Source organism: Bison bison, unplaced genomic scaffold (genome assembly GCF_000754665.1).
Source record: "Bison bison bison isolate TAMUID 2011002044 unplaced genomic scaffold, Bison_UMD1.0 scf7180017864327, whole genome shotgun sequence".
NCBI classification, from domain to species: Eukaryota; Metazoa; Chordata; class Mammalia; order Artiodactyla; family Bovidae; genus Bison; species Bison bison.
The window spans coordinates 2,763,309-2,779,011 of NW_011494899.1; the positions used below are offsets into that span (position 1 = coordinate 2,763,309).

General features: G+C 39.2%; 2 protein-coding genes across 5 annotated transcripts in view; one reads left to right on the plus strand and one right to left on the minus strand.

The window, feature by feature from the left end:
• The first annotated feature begins 1,241 nt into the window (after window positions 1–1,241).
• MTERF2 (mitochondrial transcription termination factor 2) lies at window positions 1,242–9,601 on the plus strand. 4 transcript variants are annotated; one of them, XM_010853377.1, is made up of 4 exons: window positions 1,242–1,741; window positions 3,670–3,766; window positions 5,810–6,663; window positions 7,665–9,601. In XM_010853377.1, exons 3-4 carry the CDS (start codon window positions 5,868–5,870, stop codon window positions 7,781–7,783), a joined length of 915 nt encoding a protein of 304 aa, XP_010851679.1. In that variant the 5' UTR covers window positions 1,242–1,741; window positions 3,670–3,766; window positions 5,810–5,867; the 3' UTR covers window positions 7,784–9,601. The 4 variants fall into 4 exon arrangements, with proteins under 4 accessions (XP_010851679.1, XP_010851677.1, XP_010851676.1 ...); XM_010853375.1 differs by having other exon boundaries at window positions 1,248–1,741; window positions 3,647–3,766; window positions 5,810–9,601; XM_010853374.1 differs by having other exon boundaries at window positions 1,248–1,741; window positions 5,810–9,601.
• Window positions 9,602–10,543: 942 nt separating this feature from the next.
• TMEM263 (transmembrane protein 263) overlaps window positions 10,544–15,703 on the minus strand; it is a 6,715-nt gene continuing 1,555 nt past the window's right edge. The window contains exon 2 of the mRNA XM_010853378.1: window positions 10,544–14,038. Coding sequence (XP_010851680.1) covers window positions 13,752–14,038 — 287 coding nt within the window. The 3' untranslated portion in view covers window positions 10,544–13,751. The remainder of the gene's footprint in view (window positions 14,039–15,703) is intronic.

Sequence of the window (15,703 nt, forward strand, 5' to 3'; positions counted from 1 at the left end):
TGTCATTCCTCATACAATTTTGTGGAGCCCTGGTACTAGCTGCTAGCTCCTTAATGCACATTCCTGCTCCCTCCCTCCTGACCAGTGACTGTGGCATGCAGTTCTAAGGCCCGACTTCACATTCTGTAACTTCCTTCTCTTTTCTGTGGTGGTAGTTTAGTTGGTAAGTTGTGTCTGACTCTTGCAACCCCATGGACTGTAACCTGCCAGGCTCCTTTGTCCATGGGATTTCCCAGGCAAGAATCCTGGAGTGGGTTGCCATTTCCTTCTCCAGGGGATCTTCCTGACCTAGGTATCAGACCCAGATGTAGGTGACACACTTCAGTTAGTCTGGACCCCAGATCCTAGTATTTCAGGAAAGAGTGCAGTAAAGCCACAAATAATGTGGGTTTTGTGTGGGGGTAACTCAGAGGGAGAAGAGTTACTGGACAGACACTCCCCTACCTCATATATCCTGGAGATCAAAGTTGATCTAGAAACAAGGAGTAAGGATTCTTGCTGCTACTCTGTGGAATTAAAGTACAACTTGTCACCCTCTCAACAAAGGCTATTGAGCACAAACTAGGTAATAAGGCTAGACTCAAAGATTTGGTTAGCATTTCCCAAGTCCCTGTCATGTGCCAAGCATTGTCGATAAGAAAATTAATTCATCGGTATCCACAGTGAGTTCACTCCACAAGGAGACAGGGCAATCTAGAAGAATTACAGTCCTTTGTGTTAAGGCTGTTTTTAGAAGTATGCACAGTATACTATGAAATACAAAGTGAGGGGCCTAGCGCCCGGGTAAATCACAGCTTTCCTGTTCCCAACTCCACACCCAGCATAGGACAGCTAGCCCAGTTTGGGCACCTTGTCCTTTACATTTAACTCTATTATAGTTGCAGTTAATAGTGTCAGTGGTTGTTAATATCTTTGTCCTCCACCAGAATGTGAACTCCATATTCCCCCTTGTCTGGTGCACTTCTGTGTTGTCATTGCTGCTACAAATGCTTGACACTTAATAGGCATGCCATAAATATGTGTATGGATACATATGAGAGTAAATGGGACAGACGTTGAGCCTGGCTTTAGGGAGAGATTTGTTTATGAGATTGGAATCACCGGTAATAATCAGAATATAAACCACCAAGCAGTTTACCTGAAAAGGCTAGTATTTGGGTTAAAGTGTCAGGAGGCAGTTTAATTCTTTCAAGTTCTTTAATTCTTCTTTAAAGAAGAATCAGGCACTGTAGCTGACTGCTGGGTTGGCAGGGGACGGGGGACAGGAAGGCTAGATAGGTTCCGAATAAGTTTCGGGATTTTTTTAAACTAAATTTCTTTTGTAAATTAGTTCTTTATCTGTAGGCTTATTTGGGGAATTCTGAATGGCTACAGCTTAAACATATAGCGGTTTCTGAGTTATTTCTACCTTTTTTTCTTCTCACGGGCTGTGACATTCCCCAAGGGACAAAAAGACAAACTCCAAGTTCTCTAAACTACACAGAGGGCAAAGGCGTGAGAATGCCAGCGACAATAGTTGCTGGCCAAAGCTGAAAAGCCGGTCGGGGTGAACTCCGCCACCCTGCCCCTCCGCGCTGCGTCAGAGGGGTCACGTAGCCTCTGCCTCGCGTCCTGATTGGCTGCGTTGGGGGCTCTGGGCGTGTCTGCGGGTTCACAGGTGGCCGGGTCAGCGCTGCTGAGGGGAATTGGCCGGCGGCTGGAGACCTGGAACTCTGCCGTGTACAGAGCGGACACTTGACAGGTGAGTCGTCCTGGTCCTGCACACCTGTGGCTGCTCGCCGCTGCAGTCTGGAGTTGGGAGCCGCCCACCATGAAGACAGACTCCCCGTCAGCTGCCTCAGCTCCGCCTGGCTGGCCAGGGTGCTGGTGGACGCCGGGGCGCAGCCGGCCGGAAATTTTTCTTAGCGCATGCCCCACATGACGGATGTGTGGTTTTCGGTCTCTCCCCAACACCGTCTTCCTTGGGCCCTCGTTTTTTCTTTTTTACAAACTGGGGTTAATTTCAAACTGAGCAGATCATATGTGTTGTCACAGTCGAACTTAATTACTAGTGTTCGTCGAGTGGGCCGTTATTATGAAAATTGTGCATATTACAGAAGTGGGTTTCACGCCCCCCAAAATGCTTAAGAAAAATGAAGCATCAGAAAAATAGCCCACGTTGTGATTTAACAAATATTTACCTGGATTATTACTATGGGCAGAGCACGGGGCCAGGAGCAGGCTCGAGCTAAGCTTTTGGGTTTGAATGCGGGATCTGGTCTTTTTTTAGCTGAGCGACCTTGGGGTACTTTACTTTCACCTGTTAACTCATCTTTAATATAGGTTGTTGTGATGACTTAATGAGTTTCTGAATACTCTGATTCATGGTGTTAATCTTCACAATCACCCAGTTTGTAACCTTGACAAACACTGAATGTTGCCACTTTCCTGATGCTCAAACTGAGGCACAGAAAAGTGACTTCCCCAAGTCATAACACAACTAATGATCCAGAACTAGGCCGAGGCAGCCCACAGCTTTACCCACTACTTTAAGTTGTAGTGCACTTGGTTTGTCACTGCTTTTCCATTGACAGATACTTTGTTTATCTGTGGACCAAGTTCTTTGCTGGGTACAGGGGATAAAGTAGAACTGCACTCAGACCCTGTCTGCCAGATGCTTGTAATCTGGTGCAGGTTATTCATAGTTAAGACTGCAGGGTGCTCACAAATCCTGCTAAAGTTGTTTGCAAAATGTTGTGAGTATAGGTCCTTTTTTTTTTTTTGGAAAGAGAGCCTCTGACTCACACCATATTCTCTGATGGGTCTGTGATCCGAAGATATGAAGAATGTTTTAGCAGAAGAGCTAATGCCTAGCGTAATGTCTGTCACAGAGAATGAGCTAAACAAACAAACCCCAAAAAACTGGTTGAAAGAATGAAGAACTTACAGGAGTATAAGTGCCACAGTAGGGTCAAGAGCAGCGTGTTGGGGAAGAGCACACACGAAAGTCATCTGCCCAGGCATGCATCCTAGAGTCAGCAGTGCCAGTCAGGCGAAAGGTAGAGAAGCATTTTATCATAGGAACAGGGCAGTAAACCATCCCTGTCCTCATGGAGAGTGAGACAGAAATCACACGTGAACAGCTGCAGCTATGACAAGTGGCATTCCCTGGTGGCTCAGATGGTAAAGAATCAGCCTGCAATGCAGAGACCTGGATTCATTCCCTGGGTTGGGAAGATCCCCTGGAGGAGGGCATGGCAACTCACTCCAGTATTCTTGCCTAGAGAATCCCCATGGACAGAGGAGCCTGGCAGGCTACAGTCCATGGGGTTGCAAAGAGTTGGACACAGCTGAGCAACTAAGCACACAGAGAAACAGTCCACGGTGCCAAGACAGCCTATCTGGCACCTCATCTATTCACGAAGGGCAGAAAACCTTCCCTGAGAAAGTGACACTTAGACAGGAGGATTGTGGGCATGGGGAACAGCTCTCAGTCTTTAGAGACCCTGTGATGGGAACAGGTAGAGCGCCAAGGGCTGAAAGGGGGTTGGTACAGTTAAGTGTAGGCAGTGGGGGACAGGAGATTTTGGTGATGACAGAGCCTAAGACACAGAGGCCTTAAAGGCCACGGTAAAGTAGACATTTACTTTATGTCTCTATCCTAAAGTGTGATTGAGAAGTTTATTGCAGGGAAGTGACAAGATTACATTTTGAGAAGCTGGAATGAAGTTTCCGTGGATTAACAAGCCCTGGATAAGGACAGGATCTCTGAGGAGAAACTCTTAAGGTAAGAAGAGGAGCGCCTAGAACCAAGCCTTGAAGATGAGCCTGCAGAGAAGACAGATAAAGGGTGGTCAGAAACAGAGGAAGGAAGGAGGACCAGGGGAGTGGGAAGTCTTGAAAGTCAGGTATGAGTTATTTCCCAAAGAAAGTGGTCACCTGTGCTGAAAGCTGCAGATGCCAAAAGAGGAACTACAACTACTCATTGGCTTTAATCACATGAAAGTTGTCTTTATTGGAAGTTATGTAAATGGGAAGAGAGGAAATGAAGAGAAAGGCTGTACAAGAATTAACTGAGAGGAAGAGAAAAATAATTTTAGCTGGAGGGGCAGTGAGAGAAGGAGCCATTGAGGTGAAGGATGGGAACCTGAGAGAGGAGGATTCAACTGAAGAGTGAATACATGAGAAAGAAGGGCTCTAGAGATCTCAGGCTAGAGAGGCTGGGATGAGCACAAGACCAGGAATTATCTGGAAGATGAAAGGTGTGACTCTAGGGAAAGGGAAACAGCAGAAGGTTTATGTTTGGTGTGGTGAACTGCACTCCTTTTTTTGTACTAGTTAGACACAAGGGTATTGGGTTGAGAGTGAAAGAGAGAATGGGTGTCGGGGGAAGCTGAGGTCTGAGCTGAGATTTGACATCCTTGTGAGGGGTGTGAAAGAATGAGCTGACTAGAGATTGTTTTAGGATGGTCTAGCAGAGGGAGCCAAGTAAGAAGCAAAGGCCGGAAATTAGCCACTTGGCTCCTTTGGGGAATTGCAAAAATAGTAGGGGAGTGCCACCTACTATTTTTGCTAGGTGGCACTAGTGATAAACTCACCTGCCAGTGCAGGAGATGTAAGAGACACGGGTTCCATCTCTTGAGTGGGGAAGATCCTCTGGAGGAGGGCATGGCAACCCACTCCAGTATTCTTGCCTGGAAAATCCCATGGACAGAGGAGCCTGGCGGGCTACAGTCCATAGGGTCACAAAGAGTCAATACGACTAAAGTAACTTAGCACGCACGCACAAGGATGCAGGCTAGCTAGAAACAGAAGCTACATTTAATACGACATAACGAAGGAAACATCACAAATCATGGGGAAGGAAAGGATTGTTTAAAAATGGTGCTTAGATATAGCTAAACTATTGATAAAGTCTATTTACATTCTCAGCTCACAACCAGAAATTTCAAATGAATTAAAGGAGCTGGCTTTTAAGATTCAAACAGTAATATAGAAGGAAATAGGGATGAATTTTTATCTTCTCATCTGATGCATAAAAGCAGTAGGAATCCTAAAGGAAAGGGATACTTCCCTGACTCTTTGACCAATTAAAATTAACTGATTTGTCCTAACACATGCTGTACTATACTAAGTGAAATAAGCCATGGTCACCATGACAGTCCACAGCTAATATGATTTCCGATGACTTCACCGGGCAGTCACATGGTATTCCTTGTTTTACCTGGTATTCCTTGTTTTACCTGGCTGAGACTTAATTCTGGATTTATAAAAAAAGATTGTCACAAATTCTCATAAAATAGTATTATATTTATTAACTCATTTTTAAACAAAACAAAATCAGTGGCTTATTTTGGATAATAGCTATTCAGCAAAAAATACAATATAAAATTAAAATTGACTCCCCCTCAAAAAGTATTTGCTTTACCTAGACATCAACTTTAAAATATAAAAAACATTAAAAAAAAAAAAAAGAGTGTGTGTATAAATGTACATGCCCTAGACAGAAACAGAGTTGTAAGAAACGAAATTTTTGTCAAAATAACATTTGAGGTCTGTGAATCTTTGAACTCCCTGTGGTTTTGCTACTGATCTGTTAAATGGAAATAACTACTTCACAAGTTGTTGCAAAGCTCAAAGAGGGTATTTATTAAGTTTAAGATGGGAAGCAGTATATGACAGTTACTTCATCAATTATTTAAACAGTTCTATTTAATACTCCACATGAGTAGTTTACCTGTATGATCTGTCCATTTTATTTCCGTGCTTAGTATTTGTAGCTCAGGTTTGTGTTTGTATTCTAAGAGAACCTGTATTTTCTTTCTTACAGGTATGATTTGTACATTTGGAGTCTCAGGACGGTGGCAATTAGCCAGTGGATTGCAGCCATGTTGTCGAAGTTGCTGATGAGATCCCAGCCCTGCAGACTCTGTTCTTTCCGAAAAAGGCTATCAGCTCCAAAATACAGACCTTTTCTAGCATTCTTCACCTGTACAACTGATAGTCAGTCAAAGAAAGAAAATAAAAAGACAGTAGAAAAGCTCTTTAAATTGTCAGTTGACATCAGGAAAATTCGAAGATTAAAAGGCTGGGTACTTCTGGAGGATGAAACCTATGTTGAAGAAATTGCAAATATTTTACAACAGCTGGGTGCCAGTGAGACTGCTGTAGCCAGTATCTTGGAACGCTGCCCAGAAGCAATTATCTGCAGTCCAACTGCTGTTAACACCCAAAGAGAACTCTGGCAGTTGGTCTGTAAAAACGAGGAAAAGTTAGTCAAGTTAATAGAACAGTTTCCAGAATCTTTCTTTACTGTTAAAGACCAGGAAAACCGGAAGCTGAATATTCAGTTCTTTCAAGAGTTGGGACTCAAAAATGTGGTCATTAGCAGATTTTTGACTACTGCATCTAATATTTTTCATAATCCTATTGAGAAGAATAAGCAAATGATAAAGATTCTCCAAGAGAGTTATCTAAATTTAGGTGGGTCCGAGGCCAACATGAAAGTTTGGCTTCTAAAATTGTTAAGCCAAAACCCATTTATTTTGTTAAATTCTTCTGCAGCTATAAAGGAAACACTAGAATTTTTCCAGAAGCAGGGTTTCACAAACTTTGAAATTCTCCAGCTTCTCTCCAAACTCAAAGGATTTCTTTTTCAGCTTTGCCCAAGAAGTATACAGAACAGTATGTCTTTCTCTAAAAATGCTTTTAAATGTACTGATCATGACCTGAAGCAATTGGTTTTGAAATGTCCTGCCCTTTTGTATTACTCTGTTCCAGTTTTGGAGGAGAGAATTCAGGGATTATTGAAAGAAGGAATTTCCATAGCTCAGATAAGAGAGACACCAATGGTTCTTGAATTAACACCACAAATAGTACAATACAGGATAAGGAAACTGAATTCCTTAGGCTATGGAATAAAGGATGGACATCTAGCAAATATAAATGGAACAAAAAAAGAATTTGAGGCTAACTTTGGTAAAATTCAGGCCAAAAAAGGAAGGCCATTATTTAACCCTGTGGCACCATTAAATGTTGAAGAGTAACTTGCTTACTGATGTTGCTGCTTTTTACCAGTGCAGAGTGAAACCAAGTAGCAAAAACTTAAGTGATTCAGGAATATTGTGGGTACCAGTAATTTTAAGAACCTGTGTAGCTTCTGAGTTGTGTTTAAATTACCTCTTAAGTACATGATCTCTGACTCAGCTGCTATACTTGAAAATATAAATTGCATTTAATAAAGTTTGTAATTTTTCCTTGAGCTATTTAAAACAAAAACAAAAACTACTATTAAATGGTACAAGTGTGATATTTTGTAAGTGAATAGTTTTAGAAACTGAAAACTGCACTCCCTTCATTCAAATTATGGATACATTTTTATTGATATAGCACATTTCATCTGGGATGCAGACCCAGTCTTCTTTCTTACCACCAGCTCTGAAACATCACTCCACTATGGTCTGAATCCTGTAGTTAGTGTTTGGTGAAACATTACCAAATTTCTAAAACGTTTTGGTGTAGGAGGTTGATTTTATCTCCAGGTTGGAATAGGTATCTTTGAGAACCAAGTATTACCCATCATAAGGAATAGTTAGAACTTATTTATATGGTCAGTTTGTTTAAAATTGACGGTTTTATTTCATAAAACACTTCTGTGTGCGTGTATTACTCTCCCCTTTTTACAGATGAGGAATCAAGCTTAGAGAACCATCCAGCTGCTAAGTGCCAGAGCCCAGATTTACTGAGATCTCTCTTCTGTTCAAACCTTGTGAACAGAAAAAGGATTGCTTATGAGTTGGCATAAGAAAAAGTTACCCCTACCTGACATGCTACAAGAGTGAGTACCAACTACAAATTCAGGAGTTTTTATGAAATCGTCTCTGTAAAATTCCTTAAATTTAAAATGATCTAATTCATATTCATTTTAAGTACAGCTTTTAAGGAAACCGAGAATCCAGGTCTGACTGTAACATATGAAAGGTTAAGTGTGTGATGGTTGGTACTGATTTTATTTAGGTTTTAAGTTTCTAAGTTTTGTTTCAAGATAAGTATTACCCACATAGACTGGCTCACTTTCAGCAGTGGAGTTTGAACTATGTAACAAATACACAAACAATTGACTCTTGACACTCAAACATGTGCAGTGTGTGTGCAAGGCCCTTAAGTAATGAAAAATTATGAAAAATGTAGACCACATCTTCACTTTATTTCTTCATTCAGCAAATGCAAGTAACCCTTACTGTCCAAATCTGTTCAGTTCCTTAGTTAGGAGACTGAAAGGTATCTCTTTGCAGCATCTACTAAGTGCTAGGCATGTTGTGCTTTACAACTCTAAAGAGCTGAGAGTACCATTGTTTATTGTTCTAGCAGATGAGGACACTTAGGCACAGAGAGGCTAAGTCATTCATTCAAAGTCGTACAGAAATGTTTGTTCAAGGGGAGCATGGCAGCCAGTACAGTCAGGGCAGAGTTAAGTGATGGTCAGAGTGACACAAGATGAACAGCACAGGTCTAAGGAACAGGATCTCATTCTAAATGTGATGGGAAATCCTTTGGCAGATTTTTGTTTATGCTTGCTGCCCTGACAGAATTATCAGCAGTGTTCTCTTTCACTGTCAAAAGTGTCTCAGTTTGAAATGCATTATTCATTATATGGTCTCCTTGGTAATTATCGATGTCAATCTTGAGATGCCCAACTTGAGCAGAGTTTTCAAACAGAAAAATAGTTAAGTCTGGAGTTGTGAGAAATCAGGACTGGAGATAGATACCTGGAGATCATCTGCTTATCTGCTACAGCTCTAGATGAGACTGCCCAGAAAGAGGATAAATTTGTAGTAGCGGCAGACCAGGTCTAGAATGGGTTGACCAGAGTAAGTCTGCCAAGAGAAAAGGACATTTTCAATAATATCGAATGCCATGGGGAGGTCAGCTAAGATAAGAAATGACCAGTGGATCTGGAAATCATTGGTTGGCCCTGTCAAGAGTGATTCTGGTGGAATGAGACAGGTAAGAAGGCAACTGGAGTGGGTTGAGAGAACAGGAGATGAGAGTCAGGGACTATATCATTTTTCAAGAAATTTTGCTGTAAATGGAAGCAGAAAATGGAGGTAATGAGATTGAGTAATTTTTCTTTAAAGAAAGGAAATACTGGAATATGTTTATATGTCAGTGGGTATGACCCAAGGAGAAAGAGATGGATGATAAGTGGAAAACGAATTAATACTAAGGATTAAAGTCCTTGAGGAAGTGAAAGTGGGCTTTACTTTGGATAAGAGCAGAGACATTTGTTCTGGCCCATGCCCAGCCCACAGAGCATTGGGAACACATGCAGGCAGGTTGGAGGAGTGTGCATTGTGAGAGGCAGAAGAGTTGCTGTCTGGTTGCCTCTTTTTACAGAGATTTAGAATGGGAGAAAGCGAGTACAGCAGGAGGGGTAGGAAGCAGGGGAATGAAAGTCATTTTGAGGAGTAGGGAAGTGAACAAACTAAGAAAGTTTAGCAGAGTTGAGTAGCCTTGTGTGCTTTGTGGCCATTAATGTAAAAAGCTTTGTGTAAAAACCAATGCAATATTATAAGACAGTTATCCTTCAATTAAATAAATAAAAACTTTTGTCAGTACACTAGCAAACCAGAGGCAGTTGTGGTTATAAAAATACATTTGTAGCTTAGTCTAACTAGAAAAGTTTAAACTAAAAAAAATCCACATTCATGGTCAAACATGCAGTATACCAGCTTTATCTTCCTTTAGACCAAATCCTAGTCCATTACTTTTTAGCCCGTGAACCTCTGCTTTTTTCCATTCTTGCATTCTTAACCCAGATCTTCCTACAAGTAAAATTTTAGATACTCAAAATCAACAACATAGCAGGGGGAGATACCCTTACATAAAACACTGGAGTCAAAATTTCATTTCCTCTGTGGAAAAAAAGGCTCTAACAACAAATTACATTATTCCCTTTAAACAATTTATGTATAAATTCATTTCTGTGGCAGAATGCAATTAGCTGCCAAATAAATATTATCACCCAGAAGATTTGAAGTGAGCTCAAATCACACAGCTTGGTAAACCAAGCATACAGGCAGCACTACAGCAGCAGAATGAAGGACCAGTTATTGAGTAGTGCCCTCTGTTTCTGGACATATGCCGGAGACGTTGTGACTGACACTAATTCAAGCGTTGTGGGAAACTCAGCTAACATTGGAGGTTAGCTTGTTCCATATTTGTACAAATGGAATACAGATACTTTCCTCCTAAGGGCCTCATACTGATTAAATAAGAGAATTTATGGACCATGCCTGATAGGTAAGTAGGTGCCCAGTAAGTATCAGTTTTCTTCCTTCTTCCAGTTGGTTTCCTTCCCTTTTGAGTCATTTCTGGCCAGTAAGCAGTCTTAAGTTGGTTCCACATCTGCTTAGGACATAGAAGTGCCCTCCCTATTTTATAATTCCTGCATCAATTCCCGAAGTGTAGAGTGCACAAGAACTACCTGCAGAGGTTGTTAAACTGCAGTCTTGAATTCCACCCTGCAAAGATTCAGCAAGTTGCTGTTAAACCTAGAAATCTGCATTTTTAATATTTATTAGAGTTGTTTAAAATATATATGGATTTGATTGTTGGCATCAGAATTCATATTTGGAGATGTTATGTCATGTTTGTGCATTAGTATCAAAAAATTTAAAAACTGGCTACAGTACTTTCTGATTTGCTATGTAACTAAACTTTTAAGAATACCCTGTTTTAAAGTTCCCTTTATTTCCTTAGATCTTTATGAAACAGTTCATCTTTTGCAGATCATAGTGCTTTATTAAACAGATTCATGTATTCTTTTCCCATTTCTTTAACACAAAAAATTTACTCAATCATCAATAATTTTCATCTGACATTTCACTAAGTACAGGATTCATGTCAACATTATTAGATCAGTCATTCTGGTGGGTCACACAAGTTTATCCTCATTGTGCCAAATACCCACTCAAAAGATAAGCTGAATAACAGGTGCCTCCAGGTGTATACAACAACCTCAGTTTCTTGAAGTTAGCCAGTACTGTTCAACAGGTCAAACTGCTAGTCTACAAAAATAAACTGAAAAAGACTCAAGTGTACAGCTTTACATATCAAATGGCAAGTTCATTTCAACAAGACCTCTACAACTAACTGTTCATTTGTACAAGTTCTCTGCTATCATTGCAAAGCCTCTCCTGAACAAAGTTATAAGTTTAAAATTTAAAACAAGCTTGATGAGATAAAATGTACCAGGTGGCTTTTCTGTAGCAGAAATTAATTACAACCATTTTTTCTCAAGCAATTTTAAAGACAAGCGAAGTTGAAAATAAATATTCAAGCATACGGTAAACTAAAGTCTATATGTAGAAATTCAGGTACAAAGCACAGCAGAGCCTATAAAGATAATTTAGAAATATAAACTAGCAACAAAGCAATAATTTCAAATAACAGGAAAAAGTTCTCCAATACCATTATTTAGATCATTTAGTGTTTATTAATTTCAGAGTTTTTTTTTGAATCCTGTTTCTAATTATATTTGATCACAGTATACCAACAGATACTTCCCTGGTGGCTCAGACGGTAAAACGTCTGCCTACAATGCGGGAGACCTGGGATCAATCCCTGGGTCAGGAAGATCTCCTGGAGAAGGAAATGGCAACCCACTCCCAGTATTCTTGCCTGGAAAATCCCATCGACAGAGGAGCCTGGTAGGCTACAGTCCATGGGGTCGCAGAGAGTCGGACACCACTGAGCGACTTCACTTTCTTTCTTTATACCAACAGATAAATCATACTGGATGAAATAAATGCCAATTTAATTTCTCATTAACTCCTTAATGACTTTCCAGATTTGTATATCGTAGAAAGGTTCGGGAAACTGGATTTGCATAAACCCCTGTTGGTATTTATAAAAGCTTTTAAAAGTTTTGTTCTTATCCTTTTGTTGATCCACATTATTAATGTAAAACTCTTAGGGGTTTGCAAACAAACACTTAAGCTTTGGGTGTTGGAGGGATTTAAGTTCTCAGGAGTGCTATTTTGACTTACTGACTTCAGAGTATCACCTCCTTTCTTCCCCTCGCTCATTTAAAAAAAAAAAAAGTGCAGAATGGTAGCAAATTTCCAAACTTAAGTTAAAGAAAATTAAGATTTTTCTAACTTGGATTAAACCCTTAGTTAAGAGATATGCCAAATATATATTCCACTTTAAAATTTTTATGAAATTGAACATGAAACAAAAATGAATTCTAGCTAAGTCATATTCTTTTAGAATGAACGAGACCTGACAAGACGTTATTAAGATATGATACGCTTATCATCCGTAACCAAAAAATTCAATTCCCTGCCTGAAGTTGACTTGGAAAATGATACAAAGTCTATTGCTGCTTTAAAGGACTGTAAGATAACATTTTAAAAGCCTGTCAAACATTGATAGCACTTATCAATATCCTTAATCTTCAGAACTAATCTATGGAGCCCATTCCATTCAAGTCACATATCCATAGTTGCTTGTACTGTGTTTTTTAAAAGGGGTACTGCTAATAATTTAAGCCATCCTTGAGACAAAATGGGGCTTCCCCGGTGGCACAAGTGGTTAAGAATCCATCTGCCAAGCAGGAGACACGGGTTTGATCCCTGCACTGGGAAGATCCCCTGGAGTAGGAAATCATAACCCACTCCAGTATTCTTGCCTGAAAAATTCCATGGACAAAGGAACTTGATAGGTTACAGTCCATGGAGTCACAAAGAGTTGGGCACAACTGAGTATGTAAGCACGTGAGACAAAATAGGTGTGAAGAATTCTTTTTGTATCTTGGATGCTTCAGATAATTCTTAAGAACTTAAAATGATTTATGTGTTCCTCCTTAATATGAAACTCTTTTAACATAGCTTCTGACCAGCAAAGAAATGTTCCTTAGGCACTGTAAGGTTTATTAATGATGGAGCATGAGCCCAGGTTGAAGTGTACAATTTGGTGTAACTACTGACAGTTAACAAGCACTATCTTATCTGCTGAGAGCAAGAAATGCCTTTACCCCACTAATCCTGAGATTCTTGAGGGAAAACTAATTTCACAAACAACTTTTGAAAGAATCCATATATAATAATAATCCTAAGAACTGCACATATTCAGGGTATTAGAAAAGATGTTTTCTTTTGTAAGGCATCAATGATTAAATTAATATAATGCATGTCTAATACAAGATGGTTAATACTCACAAAACCATGAATCTTTTAACCTTCTCTAGTTCCTGCTACTTTTACCATCTTAAATAATAAAAGAATGCCTCTTGGTCTAATCAACTATGGTTATTAAAAAAAAAACTAAAACATCTGAAACTATTAGGCACATCAAAGGTACAGTTTATGTAGTTCAAGGTTCCCTTCTTAAGGGGCAGATGAGTTACCTGGCACATTATACATATGGAACTGTAAAGATCATCCACTAAATTCAACTTTCACATTTTTAGTTAAACTGAAAGACTTATATAGTAAATATTCAAATACACCATATCTTCAGTTACAACTGAATAAGTGTAACATTTTACCAGATAAAAAGCTGGAATTTAAGTATGAGAAACCTTCATACACTGTGCTAGTATTGGTCTCTTCTTTTTAGACAAAAGCCAGTCAGTCAGTCATCAATACTTTCAACACAGCAGTTAGAAGATAAACGTCCAAAACCGGTGACTTGGTTGTAGTCCATAATTTAGCAATTCAATGCCACTGGCATCATAATGCTGTGGAGAACAAGTGTATCTCCATATTTTAGTCAGATTTGTCTTTTTTCTTTCCTGTTAAGGGCACTTTGTTTACAACAGCAGACCCGACAGCTGTAACACCTCCAGCCACAGCAGACACGCCCCCTTTCACCAGCCCTATTCCCATGGAAGGCACAGTTGTAACAGCTGTTTTGGTCACCTCCAGACTCTTTCCACCAATCCAAGCCACGCCACCAATGGTGGCACCAACAGCTCCCTTTGTAACACTGAAGATACCCCCAGTCACACGGGACAGCATGCCTGGTTGCTGTTGTGGGTGATCTTTCATTGAACCTAGTGAGAGAAAATATAAGACAGTCAAATCTAAGTCTTTATAAAAACAGTACAAATCACTGAGTAGCCTAAGACTTCCTAACAATCAGGAGATTGTATTGATAAGGTCAACCAAATAAACACAAATCTGATCAAGACATGAAGAGCTATTCCCTCAAGGGTATAATTGTACATGTTTTTAAAACATCTTGGTCCAATGCTAAGTCTTAGTATCTATGAGAAGAAATACTTTAAAGACTTGACACCTTTCATAAAATAGAAAACTATTTTAAGTGTTTCCTGGATTTACAGTTTTGTTGCTGTTAATTTTTAAAAAAGCTTTGTTTTATATCCTAAAAGGAGCATGGAAAAAAATATATTTAGCCTTTATATCCTTGATAGAATTCAGTCATTATTGAAAAAAGCTTCCTCATTTAAAGCACTGGTTCTCAAGGTGTGGTCTGGAACCCCTGAGTATCCCCAGGACTATTTAAGGGGTTACAAACTGCTTTCATGGTAATACTAAAACATCAATATTAACATGTCTTTTCACTTTCATTCTGTCACCAGTCTACAACAGGATTTTCCAGAAACTAAATGATGTGCAGTAACACAACAGACTAAACACAGAAGCAACTATGAGAATCTAGCTCTCTTCTATTAATCCAAATATTAAAGAGATTTGCAAAAATATTAAAACAATGTCAGGAATTCCCTGGTGGTTCAGTGGTTAGGACCGCACCCTTTCAATGCCAAAGGCCCGGGTTCATTCCCTCGTTGGGGAACTAAAATCCTGTGAGCCATGGCACTGCCACAAACAAACTGTCATTCTGCTCACAATGTTATTTTTCTTTTTTTGGAAAATAGTTATATATTTTTCAAAAAATGTGTTACATGGGCCTGCTGAATTCTCTTCATAGTAAAATACTTCAACATACTCTTCATATACTCCCAGAAAAGGAACATCAATATGAGAAATTCAGATTTACTGTCATGAGTTTTTTCTGTTTGTTTAATAGAGGCACTCAAACTGGCATGTAACCCAAACTCCAGCATAAAATGACTAGCAGGAAGACTTCATAAAAATTCGCTTCTGGCACCCTCAAACGCACAGAGATCTTTTCTCCTTCATAATCTAGTGACTCAGGCAGCAACAACACATGAGCAATGTTGTTTTTATTTTTTTTTAACTTCATGAAAAAATACTTGGTAACTATATAAGTCAGGCTATAACCACTAAAAAGGTATAATCTCACACAAGAAAGGTAAATTCATGGATAAATAGGTTCAACTAAGACCACCAAAGCTACTAAATCGTGGTTAGATAACTCTGGGAAACCAACAATATTTAAAAGAGAAACGATTCTGAAAATAGAGTTTCCTTAAATACGCAAGGCACAAATTTACCTTGAGTAACATTTTCTTCTTATTGTTTGGAGAGTTTACATCATTTCACAAGGAAGAAAGCCTCAGTGCTTAGTCAAAATAGCTCACTTATAAAGATACAGCAATAGTTAAATTTATAAAACCAATTTTTTAATTGAAACTGAGTAATAAGCATAGTTAATATAAATTTTAAAATAGCTAAATAAGAGACTTAAGACACAGATAAGCATTTGAATATATTAATTATAAAATTATGATGGAAAGAATTACATAAGTGGTAATTCCTTTGTAATCCAAGGT